Source organism: Neophocaena asiaeorientalis, unplaced genomic scaffold (assembly GCF_003031525.2).
Source record: "Neophocaena asiaeorientalis asiaeorientalis breed wild unplaced genomic scaffold, Neophocaena_asiaeorientalis_V1.1 scaffold123, whole genome shotgun sequence".
Taxonomy (NCBI): domain Eukaryota; kingdom Metazoa; phylum Chordata; class Mammalia; order Artiodactyla; family Phocoenidae; genus Neophocaena; species Neophocaena asiaeorientalis.
The window spans coordinates 2831484-2855031 of NW_020173666.1; the positions used below are offsets into that span (position 1 = coordinate 2831484).

The 23548-nt window shown below is 37.8% G+C and overlaps 1 protein-coding gene across 1 annotated transcript in view; it reads left to right on the top strand.

Annotated features, from left to right (window-relative positions):
- The window catches only part of RAB32 (RAB32, member RAS oncogene family), a 29814-nt gene extending 10340 nt beyond the window's left edge, over nucleotides 1-19474 (top strand). Inside the window, exons 2-3 of the mRNA XM_024748023.1 lie at nucleotides 13895-14172; nucleotides 18315-19474. Of these exons, the coding sequence (XP_024603791.1) occupies nucleotides 13895-14172; nucleotides 18315-18461 (425 nt within the window). The 3' untranslated portion in view covers nucleotides 18462-19474. The remainder of the gene's footprint in view (nucleotides 1-13894; nucleotides 14173-18314) is intronic.
- Nucleotides 19475-23548: the final 4074 nt, after the last annotated feature.

Consider the following 23548-nt stretch of genomic DNA (forward strand, 5'->3'; position numbering starts at 1 on the left):
TTTATTTATTTTATTTTTTTAACATCTTTATTGGAGTATAATTGCTTTACAATGGTGTGTTAGTTGCTGCTGTATAACAAAGTGAATCAGCTATACATATACATATGTCCCCATATCTCTTCCCTCTTGCGTCTCCCTCCCACCCTCCCTATCCCACCCCTCTAGGTGGTCACAAAGCACCCAGCTGATCTCCCTGTGCTATGCGGCTGCTTCTCACTAGCTATCTATTTTACTTTTGGTAGTGTATATATGTCCATGCCACTCTCTCACTTCGTCCCAGCTTACCCTTCCCCCTCCCCGTGTCCTCAAGTCCATTCTCTAGTAGGTCTGTGTCTTTATTCCCATCTTATCCCCAGGTTTAACTCTGAATCTTGACAAGGAAGAGCGAAGGGAGGGGGCTGGCTCCTCTCATTTGCTTTAACGTTTCACAGGTGAGAACTGAGGTTCAGAGTGGTTGAACGACTTACCCAAAGTGATGCTCCTGGTTAGTGACACAACCAAGACTAGAAACCAGGTTCCTTTTCGGAAGGTTTTTCATCACCCACCTTGGGTCTGAGACACTTCCTTGTGGGCAAAACCCCATTCTTCATATAACGTGCTCTCATCCCTGGGGCAGGCCACCCAGGCGAAGATTTGGGAAAGTTTCTCTTGAAAGCTTATGTTCCTCTTCCCTCCCTAAACCAGCACCTAGCCCCACGCCTGCCTCCCCAACCGCAATATATTATTTCCCTGGCATTTGCTCTCAGTTGTCATTTGGGAGCGTAATATCCCTGCTTGAAGGGTACATACCCTCCTTGCTCTAATGTATGAAAACTTGAACTCTGACTGGTGTGGTGGGTGGGATGTGCACATTGAAAAAGACGTTAACTTTGGGAAAATTTAAATATGGAAGTGGTACCAAGAGTTACCCTGTTCAGTCATCATCCATGTTCAGGTCAGTCTGCATTAGAGCAGTCGGATGGGAGCATATGTTCAGGGTTGGAGAGACCGTCCTTCATCCTCCGCTTGCATAACAGAAGCCTGTAGGTGTGGGCACCCAACTGGTAGCAGAGTCAGGGACACAGGTCTGTCTGCTGGGTAGTGCTCTTGTCATCAACAGCTTATTACATACGAGAAGGTATTGAAGAATTATAACTTACATACTCATTTATTTAAGAACAGGCTTCTCTACTTCGGATATGAGAATAAATAGATGTATGTCACCTCAGAGAAAGGGATAATCAGCCTTGGGCTCAGCTCTTTGTTGTTATTTTTGTTGGTTACAGAAAACCAAAAGTTCGTTTGAAAAGTCATCTTTTGAAGCCAGAGGCTTCTTTCGAAACACTTCCTGCTTTTTCATAGAGCACTTATGAATAATAGTATTGCTTCTCGGCAAAGTCATGGATTCTAAAGGTTGCCTTACCATGTGATAGTCATTCTGCAGGAATCTTCAGTGTAGCCGTGAATTTCCATGAAGATGATTTTAAATCCCTGCCTCGGAGGATTGTTGACTTTGCCTTATTCTTCATGTAAAATAATGTGGTATTTAGCGATTAAATTATGCTTGGGTCCTACTGCAGGTAAATAAAAGATTTTTACGGCACAGCTGTGTTTTTAAGCTTCAAGGAAAAAAGCTTATATTTGGAGACTTGGGAAAGCAAAAGCATGAGTAGGAGTTTTCTTCCTGGGTATTGCCTCTTTTTTCATCCTTCTTGAAGAGATCTATTTTGCCAGAAAGGGGACATAGTCAGTCTTTACCAGACTCTGGTATATAGAGGCCTAGATGGAATATCCTTGCACGTTTGCCTAAATCCAAAGCTTGAGCTTTTCCAGGAAGGAAAGCAGACCTTTAAGATCTCCAAAAGGGATTCCATCCAGCAAGTACACACCAGCAATTATCAAGATTAGAGGTAAACTTATGAGATAATTGGAAATTATTAGGCTCATCTTTTAAATAAGGTTTTCAGTGTTAATATGTAAGGAAACTAAGAGCAAAAATATTGTGGCTTTAACTTAAGGTTTAGGGAGCTACATCATTAACTAGGTTTGGTTTGAATATTTGAGCTACTAGTGAATCCTAGCTCATACCATTTGAATTAAGTAGTAATGGTGTAATGAAGGCAAATTGAAGGTCACTCCAAAAAGTTCCCCATGGCTAAACATATTTGCCTTATGTAGTAACAAAGTTGAATCATGTTTAATTCTCAAAGGAGGGAAATAGTCCTTGATGGCAAAATAGTAGGTGGAGCTGGCCACTTGATATGACTAACTTGAGGTGTGGTGTTATTACTATGTAACTTTTTTGCTGTTGCTTTAGAGATGGGAAAGGTGCTAAAGAAATTATGTCAAGTCTCTATACTTGAAAGCTTTGGCAAGTGTGAGAGGCAGGAGTTATCCAAATGTTTTCTGTAAATGTGGCCAGGCAGTTTAAGCTAAACTCTTCAAATTCAGAACCGTAGTGACTCTTGGGTACAGGCCTTACAAACCCTTATTACATCAAATGAATGTAGCTTTAAAATATAGATGCAATTTAATATAACTTTTGTGTTAGGCAATTGCTGTCTTTTACTTCATATCTGCTTTAAGACTGCTGCTCAATACATACTGGAATATACTAAAATAGTGAAGTCTTTGATAAGATTTTGAAGAGAGGTTACCTAATGCATACTGAATTAGGATGCAGCATCTGACCTTCCTTTTAACATGTATTATAGATGAATTAGTATTTGGCCCACTACTTATTATAAGCCTGTTAGCAACTGTAGAATTTTCCAGGTAGGTTGAATGGCTGGTCGAGGCTAAATCTCTCTTTTTTCTTAAGTTTGTCCATTTAGATCTAATCTAATATAATTCACTCTTCATGTATTCACTGTTTTTGTAGAGGAGGCAGAATTTTATCTCTGCCCTCCTAGAGCTTTCAACTGGGCCTGAGAATTAATGTAAGACAGATTAATAGCAGAAATTTATTTAATATAAGCTTTACGTGACACAGGAGCCTTTATAAGGAAAGGAAGACCCCAAAAAGTTCAACCTAGTATAAATGCTTTTATACTAGGTTGAACAAAGAGAGGCAATTGTAGAAAAATAACCAAACTCTATGGGAGGCTAAAGGAAGATAAGAGTTATTTTAACAAGATCTGTTTCTATAGAATTCTCTCAGCTTGACTCCCCATCTCTGGTGATGAGAATGTTTCCTTCCTTCCGGTATAGGGAGGACATCTTTCACGTGGGAGTTTTATCTCCCCATTTAAGGAAGAAGAAGGGGAGATTAGAGCACCCTTCGTGCACTTGCTGTTTTTCAAGTGCCTTTAGTTCAAATAATTCTTATGCCAAAGTGGCATTTTGTGGGGTGGGCTATTCTGCCACCCTTCACTTTTAAGGATCAAAATTTCTTTATACATATCTGAGTAATACACCTTTGGGCCAATGAACAAATCAGGACCAACGTATTCTGAATTCATGTAAATATTGTTTACCAAAGCATAAAATGCATGCTTGGAAGACGTTATAAATTATATAAACCACAGTTAGATTCACTTTTGTTTTTTGATTCACATCTGAAAATAGAATGTCGATCATGTCTTTCTTGTTCTCTCTTGCATATTGCCAATTACTATATCTAGTGATCTCTTCTTGTCTTCTTTGATAACCCTCCAACTCTTCATGAGCAAGAGTCTGGAATATTATCTCTGATGCTTTCTTGACCTTCAGAGTATCTGTCAGTCAGGGAGTATTAATATTCAAGGTTTTTTTTCTAAATATGAAGAAGTGGTGCTTTGAGGAATTAGTCTCTTATTTGTAGTCTTTGTCTTAGTACTACAGTAACTGTCTTAGGGCTTATTGGGGGCCGATTGCTTAATAACTCATTTAAAGGAATTAAAGAAAATCCTTATTACATCTGACCCGTACAATCTTGCCATCTTCAGCCTTACTCTGGCTCAATTTCTGTGCTGAATTACAAGCAAAGCCTACTGTCCCATTTTACATCTTCAAATCTTCCTCAGTTCGTGAGTCCTGACACACCTTTGGGTGCCCCAGTATGGAGTGTGCTTTCACAATTGCCCAGGCAACAGGAGTTTCAACATAACAACATATTTGTGTTATCGCACATGAAAATTCCCCTGATAATGATATGCCTGTTGCCTTTCCTCCTTTTGAGTATGTTACCATTCTTAGTTGCCTCAATTAGTCCAAGTAAGCTAAAAGGTGCTGAGGTTAGAGGTAGGGACAGCCAAGTGCTGATAAGAAGTACTTGGCTGCCAGCCATTTGCCTAATCATTCTATTTGAGCTGCATTATAGGCTTTCAGAGACCCCATGGTGTAAATACAGGGAGGTTTGGTAAGTTGACCAAGAAAACACAGGTAATCCACGGCATGGCACCGTACAGAGACAGGACTCATGTCTCTGTCAAATAGCACAGTGGATTTTTGGTTCACTGGATTCAAAACAGTAGCGTTAACTGTTCTCTAAATTTGCAAATGTTCTGGTCATCCCTGTTTTAGAGCATATGACTCATATTTGAATAATTACCGTCTCTTTATGTCATCAATCCAGAATTTCCAGTTCTTATACTTAATTATGAAGCATACTGCTTCCAAAGCAGACACTTTTTGATTGGCTGCATCACTTTATTTTGTACATTTTGAAAGACTGTTTCCAAACTGTGGACTTCTCTGAAGTTAACAAAGCTCTTTTATTGGTATATGGTTGCAGAGCACACCCTGGAAAAGCAAGGTAACAATTACAGATATTTGTCAGGTCTACTCTGATCTCATGGATTGAGCCTGAATGCCATGTGTTATTCCAGGGCTGCAATGTTATTTTCAGATATATTTTAGGAGAAATTTGATCGGTCATGTATATGTTATCCTGACCTTCCAACTTTCTTAAGCTTTTGATATATAAATTTTAATGATTCTTATTCCCTTTTAAATTGTACTCAAGATTTTGTTTTTATTCAAGTGTGATGAGACCAACACATCAGGAGACAATTGCCATTGAAAGAAATAGTTTGTTACTCATAGTTCCCAAGAGGAGGGACCATGCCACACCATGCAGGACCGTGTAGGGAAGCACCAGGGTCATTCAGGAGGCAGAAGGAGCTCGGAGAAAGCAAAGCAAGGGCTGAGCCTTTACTGTGGTTTTTGCAGGAAGGAAAGGACAAGGCAGTGTAGGCAGGCTGAGCAAGCTTAGGATTGGATAGTTAGAGAGACTGAGTTTGTTCTGGGCTATAGGGATGCTCCCTAGTTGTCTAGTACCCGGCCATGGGGTGATTCAGGGCAAGAGGATAATGTCCTGGACTGCAGGAGCCTGGAAAAAGAAAGTGGGTAGAGGATAAGGACTCAGGATTGGTTGGTTTGCATATCGAAGACATGCTCTCAGCAAGTTGTTTGCTCTCTCTAAGAACTAGCTAACCCTAAGAGGGGCAGTCCCTCCCCTGGTCCGCAAGGCCCCAAGATGTGAAAGCATCCTAAAATATAGAAAATAAAAAACCTGATTAATACATATTTCTAAGCACTTATTAAAATAGATTGAGAGATGAGAGAAAGTACTCTTCCAAAGAAGAAAACTTTGAAGGCCTTTGACTTGGAGGCCAAGAATAGCATATCCTCAAAATAGTGAGGATTTCACATTTAATCAACACTTAAGTAATAGAGAGTGGGCTAAGTTGACAAGTTTAAGTTGTATTATGGTTGTAGAGATCTTCTCTTGGATGGTGAAAAAAGTGCTGACATATGTGGGGAGATTTCTGAAGGGTGAGACAAACGATCAAGAAAAAGTTGCTTTAGAATTCTACTCAATTACATTTTCAAAAGAGCTTTTTGCACTTTTTGCAATCGATGCCAGAAACATATGATTTCTTCACTCTTATTTTGAGAGAGACAAACTGCATAAAAATAAATGGATAGCAGGACTTTAGTTTAAGGCTCTCTGTTGGTCTTTCCAATTGACAGATGATCTTACGTTCTCTTCTTCCCCCTTCTTTTCACTCACTTCTACCCAGATATTTTCCTTAAGCATCTCCCGTAGTGAGTTTTGATTGCTTTGAAGTTAAGCTGAATATATTGGGGTTTTTAGTGTGATTAGATGGTACCTCCTCCGTCAGACTCATCTGAGGTGCCTAAAATGCAGATGCCTTAGCATCAGCTCTAAGCAGAATTGGCTTCGTCTGTCAGACATCCCCAAACATCATGGTTTAACAAGAGAGAAGTCTCTCACCTACTAAGTCTGTAGTTGAGCAGTCCATGGCTGGTGAACAGAACCATTCATTCTTCCTGGACCAAAGCTGACATTTCACCACTCAGCTGTTCCCTGGCCATATTCTTTGTCTTTGTGGTCCAGTCAGACACACATGCCTTGCTGCAAGGGCAGCTAGAAAACCAGGGCTTTTTCTGTTTGTTTTTAAATTGGACACATTGCTTTCCCAAATAAAATTCTGTGAAGGGATATCAGAGAGGCAACTAGCGATCCTCCATGCTTACCAAATCAGAATTCCTAGAGGTAGGGCCTGGAAATGTGTAATTTGCCAAGCACCATGGGTAGTCTGATTTATACTGAAGTTGAGAGCAGTTGTTCTGTCTTGGCTCTGCTGCATGCTGCCAACAGACTTGCCCTCCCACTGCGCTCCAGGGAGCAAGCCTGCTGTTCCCCGGGCTCCTTCACACTCACCTTCCCTGACCCTTAAGTTCCTGTCTGTTTCATATCACCTGCTCCTCAAGAGGTGATGTAAGGAGACGAGAAATTACAGGACAGAGGTGGTACATGTCTTGCTCTCATTTAATGCTTAAGAAAGGAAAAAGCCAATACCTCAAACTTCTAAAACTATTATGACTTTGGACACAAACCAAAAAGATATTTTGATTTTTTTTTCCTTCCTTTAAATTGATTAAAGTCAGGTGTTATTTTCATAGTCACCACAGAAGATGTAAATAGTTGAATAAAAACAGACCTTACACTGGGACCTAAATACCACAGAAGGCTGCTCATTTCAAATTAGCAAAAAGAAAAATCCAGACTCTGAACTGGCGTGTATTTGGGAATAGGTAATTTTGAAGACTACTTAGTGATACTGCTACCATCTCAAAAGGAGTTTGTGTTCCTTTTAGTTTAGGTATTTAAAATTTTTTTCTTTATTCAGTTTTGTTACTCTTTTGCTTGACAGAATGTGGTATGAGCAAAAATGGTGCTTTGTACTACATGATTTAAATGGCAGCTTTGCCTCTTCCCCTGTAAAGCTTATTTTTCCAAGTGGAAAATCCCAGAGTTAGGAAATTTTGGTATTTGACCCTCTCACATAATAACAGTTAACATTTATTAAAAGCTGTTTTATAGTCACTGTCATTCGGTTTACTTTTATTCTCATTTATACTTATGATAATCTGGAGAAATGAGAATGATTCTCAGTTTACAATTGAGTAAACTGAGACTCAGAAAGATTAAGGGATTTTCCTGAGGTCTGTACACCTGTAACTTGGCGGAGTTAGGGCATGGATCCAGATATTTTTCATTCCAGAGGTTTCATTGTCATGTTATATTATCTCCCTCTCATCTACACATGATAAAAAGGAAAACCAGACAAATGAATGGTATTGTGTAAAATCATGTGACTCCCTTTACCTTCTTCATGGTACAATATTAAAATATGAAATTCAGTACATATCAAATCCAAACTCATATGGTGCTAATTTGATGCATTAGCTTTTAGACTTGTTTTATCTGTGGAGAATACAGCCACTTGTTGTATGGAAAATTGCATAAGCCAGTGGGGGGGAAATGGACAACTAGCAATATGGTCTCTTTTTAGTTACATTGTTTTATTGGTCAGTATTATGGTAGTTCTTTAATGTAAGAAAGTGTTTTTTTCTTCTAACAATACCTATAGTTTTAGCATGTTAAATATTTAAGTGTAATGCTGGGGCACGTTTATAAGGGCTTTATAAAGTAGTAGTATAATGAGTCATTAACTAGATGCCCTAAAAAATAACAAAAACCTATGTGACTACAAATTGTAACCTCTTACATATAAAACCCAAGACCCATTATGACATCACATTATTACCTGTATCAAGCTGTAAAAATTTTTAGTGGATAGATAATTATCCTTCTAGAACCAATGACTAGACTTTTAAATTTTGACTGGGTCTTGATCTATTACCCACCACCCACACAAGCTTGTTAGAAGCGCTTCATCTCTGAAATGCACACTGAATTTTAAGGATTTGTTTTTAAAGGACTTTATATGCACTGACTAGAAACTATACATTTTCTCCCAATCACCTTGAGCAAGAATATGTAGCTCAATAATTCTTAGTAGGTGGGAAAACATAAGCATTTGTACTTGAAAAGCTAAGCACTAATTGTCCTGTTGCTCAGATTTATTTTTCATTGTGTAATTTATATTTTGAGTTTCAAATAACATTAAGAGACATTTAGATTATTTATCAAATGGGGGCATGAACATAAAATATTGAGACAAACGTTTAAAAAAATAAAACCAGGGATTAAAATCATAAGAGAAAGCATCTCTGGCATGTGTTTCTGATAGCAGTTCAAAATGCAGTACTTTTCTTTTCAAATCAGAGAGGAAATACTTCCCTTTTGAAAATTTGCATGCGCTATAAAGAGGTAAGGTACACTATTTTGTGGGGTTTTTTTCCTTGATTGGAATATGTATTCCTGGAAATGTATTAAATTATCTCAACTCCTTTTCAAAGCCATTAGTGTTGGATACTCCAAATACTAGATAAGCATTTTAATCCTTTTGCCAGCATATATACCTTACAGGTCATCCATTTCAGTATGTACAAAGTCGTGCATTTTTAAATGTCTTCGAGCCTAGATGACTAGCACTGTGCTCTTTTTTTCCCTTTCTCATTGCCAAGCTATCTAGCTATAATCAGGGTTCCTTCTTCTAGAGAAGGAAGTAACACATCCTTTTAAAGGATAACGCATTTCAGAGCCATTTGGAATATTCAGGCAATGTGTCCACAGCAGTATGGATGAAAAACCCTGTCCCTAGAATCAGCATAACTAATGCAGTCAGCAGTGGGGCACTTCCTTATCTGCTGTGGTAAAGCACTAGGGGACATAGAGCAAGGCTGTAACTTTTGTAGCAGGGCTGTGCTGTCCTTACGGAAGGTCACTCCCAGGCTCATTGTACCTTGAATCTATTTGGAAACGCAGGGCCATGTGGAGCAATATATACTCCAGAAAATACTTGGGTAACAGATCAGACAGTACATTTGATAACAAGTCAACCTAAGAAATTTGAGTAATGTCATCTCCCTGGGATTTTATTTTCTCATCTATAAAATAAGAGAGGTTGGACTAGATGATCTGGAGTGCCATCTTCCAGTTACAGTATTGTCCGTTACAGTGTTTTGTCGGGAAAGCGTAAAGTGGTCCCTCCCATTCCTGTAAGAGAAGATTACAGCTCTGGTCACAAAAGGTGGTGTTGCTTAGCATTCTCCCCACCCTGTCTGAACTACTTCTGCAGACCTAGTGAGAGGGAGGTCTCCCAGGTTCTGCTGAGTTTCCATATTGCTATACGCTTTAACTCTATACACACACGCCATGAAACAAAACACGTGCAGCTGTCTTTACATTTAATAACTCTAGACTTCTCCTTCTACCCAGTCCGCTCCCGTCACAGGGCACAATCCAGGAGCATTCAGCATGGCAGAAATCTCCTGCTTTTATATATGTATTTCCGGAAAGTAGAATCCTAGAATAATAAAGATTTCTCAGGCAAAACTTAAAATGGTTGATTGGCTGCCCCCTCAGAGTATTTTTTATTTTCTTTTCTAAAATTAAAAAAAAAATCTAAGAGTTTATGTAATTCTAATGCAATTCTAGTTTGGATGTGAAAGTCTTTCCCATTAGTTTGATCCTTAGCCCTTCTTTGAACCTAGGAAGGGCTGACTTCTGATGTGCTGTGAAAGGGGGAGTAGGAGAATTCGCGTTTCTCCTGAGGATGACTCAGAGCTACTGGGAAACTGCCTCGAGCAGTTAACTTGGCTTTGACTAGGCTGGCCATCCCCATGGGCGTGCAACCTGAAAGTCACAGCATGGAAATAAAGTTTATGAAGATACTGTATTTCCATGATGAGTTAGCATTTGAATGGCATTTCTTGATAATGTATCTTTCAAGAAAGACTCACTTACCTCAATGAATAACATCCCCTTGTTTGATACCATAATATGCTCTTTGTATCCCTGATTATACCCAACACATCATGGTATCATTTCGTCTGTTTCCTCAAATAGACTGTGAGATCCTGAAGGTCATATTCACTGTTTCATTATTTTCATCAGTGTCTAGCACAGTGCCTGGTACATAAGGAGGAACCTAATACATATTTTTTAGTTGAGATCAGATCTAGATAGAAGAGAGAAAAATATATTTGGGAGTTGTACCAGCCAAGATAGACTAGGTTATGTTGGGGGGGGTCAACAACATTAAAATGATGATTTCTCGTGCTTTTTACTTGTCCACAGTGGGGAACAGAGGTGGGAGGGATGGTGAGGAACGTGAGGAGGATTTTTCACTGGAGCCACTTGAAGACCCAGGCTAACAGAGGCCCTACCATCTCAAAATTGGGGTTCAGCCTTGCTGCTGCAGGACAAGGGACACTTCTGTTCACATTTCATCGCCCAGGACTAGTCCACGGACACAACTGATCTAGTGGGGTCAGAACAGTGTGCTCCTCCGTGTGTTTAGAAGTGGAGGAGGATGGAATATTCATGAACATCAGTTTTGTTTTCCACTGGAATCCTTTGTTTTAGACAATAATAAAGGAATAGCTAAAATTACCCAAAGATACAGGATGCAACTCATACTCTAGTAGCAAAGTTTACTTTACTTTCCAGTTTAACAACTGAAAGAGCTTAGCAAATCTGTGCATTTAAACCTTTAAAACAGCATAGTTAAATCTAGGTTTCACCTTGTTAGGTTTCTGGAGAAAAACCTTTAATTTTATGTTAAGATTATTATTTTAAATGAAGTCATCTTATCTTCTCCACTCCCTACTTAATTTTTTACTTGTTTTTACCAGTTTGAGAATATCTCTGAAGCATTAATGGATTACTGTTGAATTTTAAAAAAGAGATTATGAACTCAGTAGAATAGGAAATATATTTTATTATTCTTTTGGAGAATAAGCCAAGTGCATGGACTTGGCCTTGTGGTGCTAGGCCATGATCCCCATTGCTTTCTAGATTTGGTGATTGCAGAATCTTTAGAAAATCATTTTAGCATTAAATTTATGATATAGAAACCTAAAACATCAGAAGTGAGAGCTGGGTGGGACTTTGATGACCCCTAAAGATCTCTAAAGACAATTGGCTGATTTAGGCAGAGAAAGTTATTTCCTGGGGTAACTTGACTGTTGGGCGCTTGCTATCCGATTCTCTAGTACAGTTGTGCTTTCCTCAAGTTCATTTTCCTCTGCAGGCTCTTTTCACCACTGCAAGGCACAACACATAACTAGCTAACAGTTTAAGGCTTTGCCATGTGTAATCAGCACGATTTACAAAAGGATACTCAGGCTTTCATCGTGCAATACATTTATTGAGCACTTAATGATAATTCTTAGCTAATAGTTATTCAGTGTTTACTATGATGTGGCTTTTTACACTCTGAACTTGAAGTATAACCTACATGCAGAGACCTTAAGTGTATACCTTCATGAATTTTTATATACCACTTCCAGTTCAAGGTATAGACTGTTCCTAACCCCCTAGAACAGAAATCATTAAATTTTTTTCTGTAAACTTCCTGATAGCAATCATTCTAGGTTTTGTGAGCCATTTACTCTCTGTTGCAACTATGCAACTCTGCCATTATAGAGTGAAAACAGGCATATAATACATGAACGGATGAGGATGGCTATTCTCTAGAATTTTATTTAGCTGGATTTGGCCATGAGCTATAGTTTGCCTAAATACATCCAGGCAGGCAGTTTACATTTAACCCTTCCTTTAACCATATGAGGTAGGTATTATTTTTTATAACTTTGTTGTTGTATAGTTAACATACAGTACACTGTACAATTTTATAAGTTTTGACATATGTATACCCTTTTGAAACATCACTGTAATCAAGATTGCAAATATTTTCATCACCTGAAAGCTATTTGCTCTAATAGCTCTTTTGTAATCCATCCTCCTGCCTTGCCCAAGGCAATCATTGATCTGCTTTCTCTTACTGCATCACTATAGTTTCTGATTTTTTAGAATTTGATATAAAGGGACTCATAGTATTACCTATTCTCTCCTTGGTCTGGCTTTTTTGACTCAGCATAATTATTTTGAGATTCATCCATGCTGTTACTTGTATCCATAGTTCCTTTCCTTTCTATTGTTGAGTTGTATCCCATTGTATGGGTATACCATAGTCTATTCATTAGTATGTAAATAGACATTTGGGTTGCTTCCAGTTTGGGGCTATTAAAAATAAAGCTGCTGTGAGCATTCATGAACATGCCTTTTTATAGACGTGTGTTTTTTCATTTTGTTTGCAAATACCTAGGAATGGAATGGGTTTGTTGTATGGTAGGTATATGTTTACATTTTTAAGAAAGTATCAAATTGTTTCCCAACTATTTTAAAGTATTATTCTTACCAGCAGTATATGAGAGCTCCAGTTGTTCCACATCTTCACCAACACTTGGTATAGTTAGACTTTTTAATTATAGCCATTGTTGTGGGAATAAAGGATCAGCTCATTGTGGTTTAAATTTGCGTTTCCCCAATGGTTAATAATTTTGAGCATAATTTCTTATGCTTATTTATCATCATATAAATTCTTCGGTAAACTGTTCCAATCTTTTGCTTACTTTATTAAATTTTTTTAATCTTACTTTGGAGTTTTGAGAGCTCTTTATATTCTGAGTACGAATTTTTAAAATCAGATATAGGATCTGTATTTTTTTTCTCCCAGTTTGTGCCTTCACTTTTCATTTGCTTAACAGTGTAATTGGCACTGTTTTGATTTGTCACATATGGTGATGTTAGAAAGCACACGCTCTGCTGCTGAGGGAGCTTCGAATCCTGGCTCTGAAACCTAAGGAAATGGGATATTCTAAGCCACAAGGTCCTCCTCAAAAATGCCTTGCCACATACATTTCTGGTTTTCTTATGTTTTAACAAGAAAGTTAATATGAATACAGACTTGAATATGCTTTACCATGGTTGGTAAAAAGAAATATTTGAAGGGATTTATAGGTGATTCTATGAACAAAACAAAAGCCACTAGAGCTTAATAGCTCTTTATAACTTCTGGATTTCTGTACGTTTACTAGTTTGGCACCCCACCCTCTATTCTAAATTAAAGGGGAAAACCATAAAATAGTGGGTTTGCATGTCTGCCTTCTTAGAGGAGAGCAGTCTTGCATTTTGAATCGAAAGCGGGTTTGGCTGGAGATGTGAAGGAAAGAGGAGTTAAGAACATGAGTTCCTTTATCTCATGTTCAGTCCTAATCTTTTTGACTAGCATTTTACCCACCACACTTATCTCCTTCCTGCAAGTCTTATTTTCTTCTATTCTTGTCTCTTCCCCCCACTCCCAACTTTCTTTTTTCCTTTAGTACCTCTCTTCTCTTGGACCAAGAAGAGTGGAGGGGGAAATGATGGACTCTGTAGCTTTACGAACTGTCATCTCGGGTGTTTATGGAGAACGTGGGGTACATGCACAGAACATAAAACTGGGTAACTGTGTACTCGGACCACATGATCAGCCGCTTCTGCTTTGTGGTTTGTGGTTCTGTGTGTATGTCCTCAATCCTACCAGTTTATGGTGCTATGGAATGACAGATATGTGTTTATAGCATTATTCTTAGGGTCAAAAGGATTATAACTAAATATCGCTTCTGTCCGAAGTATAAGTTTTTAACCTCTTATTATACTTATTTCTAGGACAGGAGCGGTTTGGCAACATGACCCGAGTATATTACAAAGAAGCTGTTGGTGCTTTCATTGTCTTTGATATATCGAGAGGTTCCACGTTTGAAGCCGTTTTAAAATGGAAAAATGATCTGGATAGTAAAGTCCATCTTCCAAACGGCAACCCTATTCCTGCTGTCCTCTTAGCTAACAAATGTGACCAGAAAAAAGACAGTGGCCAGAATACTCCCCAGATGGACCAGTTTTGCAAAGAACATGGCTTCACTGGATGGTTTGAAACCTCTGCAAAGGTGAGGTCTGCTGTGCGTTTGTTATCTGCTCTGCTGTTAATTCGTAAATCTGACCTGTAACTTTCAAGTATTTAGATGGATTTACCTGAGTGGTTTTTGGAAACCTAGTAAAAGGTGAAGCGTAGCATGGATATGTTATAGCTTCTTTCACTCAGCAGCAGGAATGCTTTCAGAATTGGCTAGTGGAGAGGTGAATAGAAGGGCAGATTTTACATTAAAATAAAAATGACTATTATTAGAGCAAAGAACAAATGACATTTTCTATGAGTTTGAGTCCTTAAATGAAGTACTTTTCATGTACCTGGAATTTGTGGGGTATGAAGTATATTGTCAAGCACAACTATTTTTGAGTTTTATAGAAGGCTTAGTAAAACTTAGGGACATAGTTGTCCCTAGTGAAGATGTAAGTCATGTGCAGGACTAACAGACATTGAAAAGGTCAGAGAGAAGATGTATTCAGATGATGTTTGAAGAGTTTTAGATCAAATGTGTAGGAAAATTTGAACAAGAGGAAATTATCAACATTTGTGACATACTTCTTCATGAATAGTAGAGTGAGAATTTTTTCTTTCAGCCATTATGGGAAGCTGGATAAAATGTTTTTTGAAGAAAAACAAAAACACGTTGGCTGTTGAAAATCTTAACAGTCTAAATATACACGAAAGCAAAGGTGACAATACCAAGCACAAAATATTGTGCTGGAGCAGGCTTATGTGCACTGGAAGTTTCACTTTAGAGGTCCAATAACAATCAGACATGAGAGGGTGATGAATTCTTAGCAAAATTCTGTGATGGCAAACTCAAAACCATGAATTTGATATAATCTTAACACAGTTCCAGCTTTTAGTATGCCTTCTGTGAATTTCTTGTATATATCAAAAAAAAAAAGTGCATTGTTTCTCCAAATGACCTACTTACTTATTACCAGGTTACTTTTAGCTTTACCAGAAATCCATTGTAAAAGTGGAAGATTATTTGCTGCCACTGATGATCAGAATAATGAAAGCAAAGCTATGGGAGACTACACAAAAAGTGCTCTGAAAATACTGTGATGGTGGGGTCATTGGAAAAAATAGTGTCTGCTGAAGACAGAAGTGTTTACTCCTAAGCTAAAGGCTATTTGTTTAAACAAATATATTCTAGTATCTTAAAATTTAGTTTCATAAATAAAAAGTAGTAGTGGAAGAGAGATGGAGACCAGAGTTGCTGCATGAGCACTTAGCCAAACAGGAAGGAAGAGATTGCAGAAGGCAAGGCTTTTTATAGACACTTGTTTTGGAAGCCATGCCCTCTGTCTGCTCTCTGCACCTGTGGGGATTTGCTTTACTTCCCAGCTTTGTTAGAAAAAAATTAGTGGTATGTGTAAGTGTTTATTAGAGCGTGAGATTTGGTGGAGAAGATGAATATATTACAGATAAAATTTCCTCTTCTGGTTTTATTTGAATTAATCATTCAGGTAATAAATCTAAATTTCTCCCCAGAGTCTAGAAGGAAGATTCATAAACAATAGTATCGTGTGGCCTGTCACCTGAGACTGTATAAGTCATCAGCTTCATGATATCTATGGACAGGGTTACATGTAGAGGTGAAAAGAGAAACATTCATATGTTCTGTGCCTTCCTACGAATATATTAGAAACAGCTACTGCAAAATTTCCTTAGTGGTAAACCAGGAGTATTTCAAGAGAGTAACAGTAATATAAAATTTTTGTTAAAAATTTTAGTCAAGGCTTAAAGTACTGCCCAAGTGTCACTAATACCTATGCTTCTGAGCTGGCCAGCAGCTAACTTCAAATCTGATTTTCTGCTAGAATACCAGTGATCTGAATTCTGATACAAACACAGCCAAAAGGCAAGTTTGAATTCATGAGCTTCATCTTTTCACCTTTATGGAAAATAATGGATTTCCAATATGAGAATGTGTGACTAATTACAATGTGGGACTTTCTGTTCCTAATCAATAACAATTAAATGCAATAAGAGAAGATTATAATTATTTGGTATAATGGGGATGGTGGGGACTGAGGGACATTTGGGCATTTAAAGATCAATACTTTAATTAAAGTTAATGCTTATCTTGGGAGTGGAGGTAAAAAAAAGTTTGTGTTGGTGCTAGAAAAGATACCTGAATAAATAGCAGAGGTCTTGCAGAGTTCTCACTCTCTGAGAAAGGTATAACAAATAAGGGAGAAGGCTAGAATGAACCTCGTGGTATCGGATTGGAATTGGAAAAGTCAATATATATGTATATATATACACACACACATATATAAATTCTGCATTAATGTGTATGTGTATATACACACATGTACACATACGTATATGTGTAAACAGCTAAACATGGAAGCAGATACCAATATGTGTATGGATACATACATATTTACTAGGTGTGTCTGCTGAAGAGGATTAGAAGCAATGACAGCACAGAACCAGTGAGCTTTGCAAGTCCTTAGAATGTGGTTTTTAAATACTGTTATCCAATAAAAAGAACTGAGTCTCCCTGGAGAAATGACTGATTTCAGGACTAGTAGGACAAGGACAGTAAAGATGTGCCTGAGATATTTTGTGGTGCCGGAAGCTAAGGAAACGCTCACCAAGTGATGGAGATGCGTCAAAAAGACCCAGGAGCCTGCTTATAGGAGCTCCAAAACCTAAGACAATTGGAGCAACAAAATAAATAATTATTGTAATGGACTTAATACACAAAATAAAATAATAATCCATGATATGAAAAAACAAATGAATAAATGGGAGAGAAGAGAAAGCTCTTCCTAACAGTAGAATTCCAAATCATAAATGGAGAAGGAATGATGGAAATAGAAAGTCACCATTAAACACAACAGTAATAATTGTTCTAGGGAAAAATTAATTGATACCACAATGAGTAGGGAAAGGTATGGTGAAAAACAGGATATTTACATATTTGTATTGAGGACAAAGTGAAAAATAGTAGCTCTTCAGTGGAGAAACCTGGCAGACATGACTTCAAGCAAGTATGCCTCCTCATACACTGAAGAGGGCACATCATGTATGTCTTATTCCGGCCAACAATGCGTGACTTGAATTTAATGATAAGGAAACATCAGACAGATCCAAACTGAGGGATAGTCTCTGGCCAGGACTCTCCAAGAGTGTCAAGGTCATGAAAGGCAAGGAGACTGAGGACCTGTTCCAGATTCAAGGAGACCAAGGGGACAGATTGCGAAATGCATCTGATGCTCACCTGCATCAGAAACAGGATGGTGAGACAGCTGATGAAATTCGAACAGGGTTGATAGAGTAATGCTGGCACAGTTCTGTCATCTAATTTCTGGATTTTGATAGTTATACTCTGGTTACCTAAGATGTTAATGTCTGAGGAATATGGGTGAAGAACATATAGGAATTTTTACTACTTTTACAACGTTTCTGTAAATCTGAAATTATTTTAAAAGGAAAAGTTAAATACTTTTAAAAAGAAGCACAGTTTTTGCTATATGTTACATATCATATATTTAATGACAGCTTATGAATCAGTCACACAAACGTTGTGATAGCTGGTGATTCCTTAGAGCATCCTTAACGGGCATCACACCCACAACATTGTTTTTTATCTCTGTGCTTTCATTTATGTGGCTGGCAACTTGCAGCAGGATGAAGACTCATTTACCTTGGAGATAGTTCATTGGACCTCAGTGGCAAAAGTTTAAAACATTAAAAAACAGAACATAAGGGCTTCCCTGGTGGCGCAGTGGTTGAGAGTCCACCTGCCGATGCAGGGGACACGGGTTCGTGCCCCGGTCTGGGAAGATCCCACATGCCATGGAGTGGCTGGGCCCGTGAGCCATGGCCGCTGAGCCTGCGCGTCCGGAGCCTGTGCTCCACAACGGGAGAGGCCACAGCAGTGAGAGGCCCGCGTACCACACACACACAAAAAAACCAGAACATCAGAAAGAGTGATCCTTTGTAAAAAGAAGAGTGTCTCAGTCACATTACTCAGTAACATTGAACTCTTAGCAAACACTTCAGTATTGGAGCAGGAGATGGAGCTGGCGTACTTATAATGCCCCCTCTGACCAACTTTCCTAGTTCCTGGTAATACTCTAATGCTTTCCTCTAAGAATATTGATCGTGAGAATTGATCCTGGTTGTTTCGCACTACAGGATAACATAAACATAGATGAAGCATCCCGGTTCCTAGTGGAGAACATTCTTGCCAACCACCAAAGCTTCCCTAATGAGGAAAACGACGGCAGAATTAAACTGGATGAGGAGACCGTGAAAAAAGAGAACAAATCCCAGTGTTGCTGACTCAGCGTCTGCTTCTCTCCTGTGGATGCAGCCTGATTCGGTTGGAAGCAAATTCCTGAGACGCGATCATGGATGGTGGATATGCTGCTCTGCGAATCTTCAGGGCTGTGCCTTAAAATAACAAGGATGGCACCCCTGGGAGCCTGTGATGAAAGGGGACACTGGTGAAGGAGTCCTGCCAGTGGCTCTGCCCCTTCACTTGTGAACACTTAGGCTTCGGTTGTTGTTGCCATCATATTCAGGATAATGTTTATGTTCTTTTTAACATCTTTTAAAATGACAGTTCTTCAGGATTTGTTAAGACTTGGAAGTTGTGGCTTTCATTGTGAACACTGGGCTGGTAATAAACTTTCCCTGCCGCCTCACTGTAGTTTCATGAGTCTGTATTTTTGTCTCCTGTATCCTATCCTCAAGTTCGAGGGAGGCTTTTAGACCCTTTTAGCCACAGAAAGCTGGAAGTTTCTGTTTAGCAATTTATTTTTCTAGTCAAAACTTTGGTACTTCATGTAAAATTGTTATCCTTAAATATTGTGATTTAACTAGTCCTGGCTAGTGTGACGTGGTTATTCCCCTTAAATACATTAAAATCCCCTTCCTAATGACTCAGGAAGCACTCACACCACAGTGGTACTCTGATCTGGTTGGTACCAGTTGGAAACAATATAAATGAACATCTCTTCTTTTCTCTCCCTAGTCCCTTCTCTCCTTTCTTCTTCCTGTGTGTTTGTTTATAACTAAGAGCCTGATAGATATTACTGTTGCAGTTGTAACTAGCCTTTTCAAATCTGTAATAATAATGGTTAAGGAGAGAATTATTTCAAAACATATACAATTAAATCGAGGTTTCTATAGTAGGCATTGTGAAAGAAATTAGGTCATGTGTGGTTTTATACAAAGTTTTGAACATTTAAAGTGTAGTACGTGAGAAACAAAGCAGGCTCACAGTATTTGTATTGTCATTTAACCCAATTAAGGAAAAGAATAAATATTTTGACTGCAACTTTTGTTTTGAATTCATGTAGTTCTAGAAAGGTAATATGTGTCTGTTCACTTTTGCCTTTTATTTTTAAGCGGGTTAATGATATCATGTGAAAGGTCCAACTTATCCCTTTCAAAGGAAATTTAAAAGTATCTGTGATATACCAAAGATAATGCAAAATGAGGTCTTGTACATTAAGTATGAACTTGGATAGGAAATATCTGTACATTTATTGAGCAGGAGGAAAAAAAAAGACTGGAAATCCTATTAAAAAAAAAAAAGACTAGCAAATTGCATTTGCTCTCACAGGTGAACTCTGAGAATAAGTAGTAACTATCATGGGCTATAAAATGTAGCTTGCCCTTCTCATGTTAAACCTGAGCCTTGGCTAGGAATCAGATGTGTTTGTGTGTTATATATTTAAGTAAATCAACTCTTTAACCTCTTCGGACATGTATTCTCTGTAGAATCATTTTCCTGAGGCCAAAGAATAGAAAGCAGACCCTGATTTAAGTAATACTAATTTAATTAATACAGCCCTCTTAAGTTTTTAAAAATCATGCATTAAATCTTGCTTTCTAGGAAACATATGTGTCATACTTTAAATTTTTTTCTAGTCTAGGTACAAAGTAGGTACAACTTTTTAAGTTTTTTAAATTCCAGAGTCCAATAGTGTAAGTATTATGAAATATCTATGCCAAAACCAAAATGGTAGAAATATAAAGCTTATTCTAGGTAGTCAATGAAAGACTGAATGTTCTTTTTTCATATACTGAGTTTTATTTTTTACAGGAAATTCATCATGTTTACATTGATTTAGCAGTGGATTCAGAATCAGTAGTATTGCACTTTCTTTACCCATCTTTACCATATTTGTTTTCTTAGAATAATTTTAAGGATTGACAGCACCTTAAATAATTGTTTTCTATAAACACTCAGGGTTCTGTATGTCAGTGTGAGGTAGTGTATTCTGTTTATTATTTCCTACACTTCAGAAGTAAAACTGAGTAACTGTTTTGCTTTACTCCTAAATTCTCACTATAATTTATTTTTGCAACTTGAACATGAAACTTGAAGTGAGGGTGTTGGGGAAGGACAAGTTCTCCTCTACCCTTTCTGGATTCTTCTGGCTGGTCTAAGAATTAAGTTGACTTGAAACAGATTAACAGGAGAAAATCAAATTTAATTGCATACATATAGGGCCCCAAAAGAAAAATGAGACCCAAGGACAGGTTGGGCAATTGAGGCTTACCTACCATCTGAGAGAAAGAGAAGGGGGTAGGGGTTTGTGACTTCAAAGGGGAGGAAAGCAATTCACTCGAAGATGGAAAATGTTTGGTAAACAAGTATTTGCTCTGCCATGCAGAGACAGTGGGACCCAAAGAGGAATCTGGTCTTCAGACTCTGCTGAGTGCCCCACCACACCTGGCCCATGTTCCTTGTAGCTATCTCGGGTGCAGAAATAAGCAACAGGCCCTTTGTCTAAATTCTTTTACTCAGTTAAGGGGGAGGTAAAAAAGACTTCCTGAGTCTCGAGTTTCTTAAAAATAATCAGCCTGACGTCATTCTCATGCCAAAGAGATATATTTTGGGGTGGCAAATTTTGCTCCCTTACAAGGGTAAGCTACATAAATGATTAAAGGAAAGAAGAGAATACTTTGATATTCCTTATTCACTTAATTGCTGAATAAAAACTCAGCCTCACTTCAGACTTAAATAGTTTTCTGGGAATGGAGCTCAGAAATCTACTTTAAAAAAAAAATCTGGTGATGTCCATTTTGAAAACCCTGTGGAGTGGGTAGCAATAAAGTGTTGTTTAGTTTGAAATCTATGTTTTTACATAAACTATGAACATGCTTAAAATATAGCATTTTCATTTCCATTTATAAATCTGTTGTTCAAAAGTCTGAACTCCTTAAACAGTGGACCCGCAGAATAAACTCACTTTTGTCCATTGCAGAAAATGGAGACCTAAGGGTTCTGACAGTCTGGACTAACCTCCAAGTAGTGTAGCCATTTGGAAAAAGGAAGTCATAATCTCTGTGTCATATCTTTATTACACTGTTCTCCAAAATGATACAATCTGTAAATTAATAAGTGTGAAAACAAGAAATAAAACTACATAAACGTTAGCATGTATGAAAAAAATTTTGATGTTGGGCTAAGAAAATCTTTAAATCCTCAAATGCTTAAAGCCAAAGAGGAAAACATAGATACATTTGGTTATATCAGTATATCTTGTATAGCAAGATGATATAAGTAAAATTATTACAAATTACAGCAAAGAAAATATTTGTAATTCATTCAGTTGGGGGAGGATTAATAAGTCAAATAATAAAAATAAGCACTCTGTAAGACAATGAGTAAAAATGAGCAAATAATGTAAAACCAGCACTTACAGAAGAGGCAATTCATGTGTCAAATCTTAGTATCCAGGAAAATTCACCAAAAATGTATGAGTTTGGTTATATCTCTGATTTGGATGAACATATAGGATAATAGATATTCATAATCTGCTGTTAACTAGATCTGTCTTGATAGATACCTGTGAGTTTTCCCTCACGGGTTGCTGTTCACTTTACACTTTTAGTCCACATCTTGCCTAGAAGTGGAACTGCTGTTGATGGGGAAATAGAATTAAGAACACAACCTCCTCCCAACCCAGAAAACCTCCCCACAAAGTTAGACCAGAATGAAAGCACTTATTGAATAAGCATGAAACCAGAACGTGATCGTCACAGGCAATATGCTAAGAGATTGTAAAAACAGGAAGAAGTCTTACCCTTTCATATAGCCCAGCAGATCCGACCCGTTCCATGCGTGTTCTCAAGGTACACAATAACTAGTCCTCAGATAAGAGGGCTTATCAGCCCCATTTTTCACACATAGCAAATCTTCAATTCACTTAATAACTGGGGTTATTAGTTTGCATTAGCTAACTGAGTTTATCCAAAGGAAAAACAAACCTCTTATGTCTTTATGGCAGGAGGAAGTTTTACAAGTTGGCATGAGGCTTCCACCAAAGTTAGGCTTCCCCCTCCCACAGAAACTGGGAGACAGGACCCTATCTTCCTTGATGATCACATTTCAAAGAGATGGCTCCTAGGCCCTTGAGCAAGCTGATGAGAGACATTTAGCTTTAAAAATGATTTACATACATTCCAAAGAGACAGAGAAAGAACTTACAAGTTTTCAAGTGTAAATACTCTCAGTAAAAAGGGAGAGCACAGGCAGAGAGAGTCTCTTCCCTTATTTTCCACAGGGAGAATCAAGCCTCTTAATACTTTTAATTTGCATTTGCCTTTACTATCAACTCTGGGTAACCATTTGCTTATTTGTACAAAGGAGAATATGGAGGAGCTTGTTCACTGCAGCATTGATTGGATAGACATGCAAAAAAGTTAATCTGAATGTTTATCTGTAGTGGAAAAATGAAATGGACGATTGAATATCCATACAAGGAGATACTGTGCAGCAGTATAGCAACAGTTATATAAAAATATGTATTAAGAATTTAAAGACTTTGTACAGCTAAATACCAAGTTCCTGATTATAATTGCCTCAGGGAAAAGCTAGACCTGTGGGTATTGGTCAAGGCTGACTTGAGCTGTTTAGATAATGTTTACAGTTTTACGGTACAATTCATTTTACATTGGTCAGTATGTTCCCTACACTACCACTGAAATGAAGAGGAACATTTCCATTTAAAACATAATACTTAAAAAAATAAAAGCTGCTTTGAATGATCTTTAATGTTTACTACATTTAATAACATCACTTATAATTTGGCTCTTCTTGGATCTTACATATATTAGTTTACTTGCTAAGTCAGTTAACTTTCCTAAGATTAATAGCTGGACTTATTCAGCTCAGAGTTTAAAATGTACATCTCCATTCGCATGGGGTGAATTTTTGCTGCTCACTCTTGCCAGTCTTCAAGAATAAACAATTGTGCAATTTAAAGAACAGGATTTATCCACATGTGAAATCATATGAACTACCCATTTCTTTTCCAAAACTGGATTTTGTTTTGAAATTTGAATATAGAAAACCACTATTCTTTTTATTGCTGATTCTCCAAGTTTTGTGTGTATGGTGGGATGAGGAG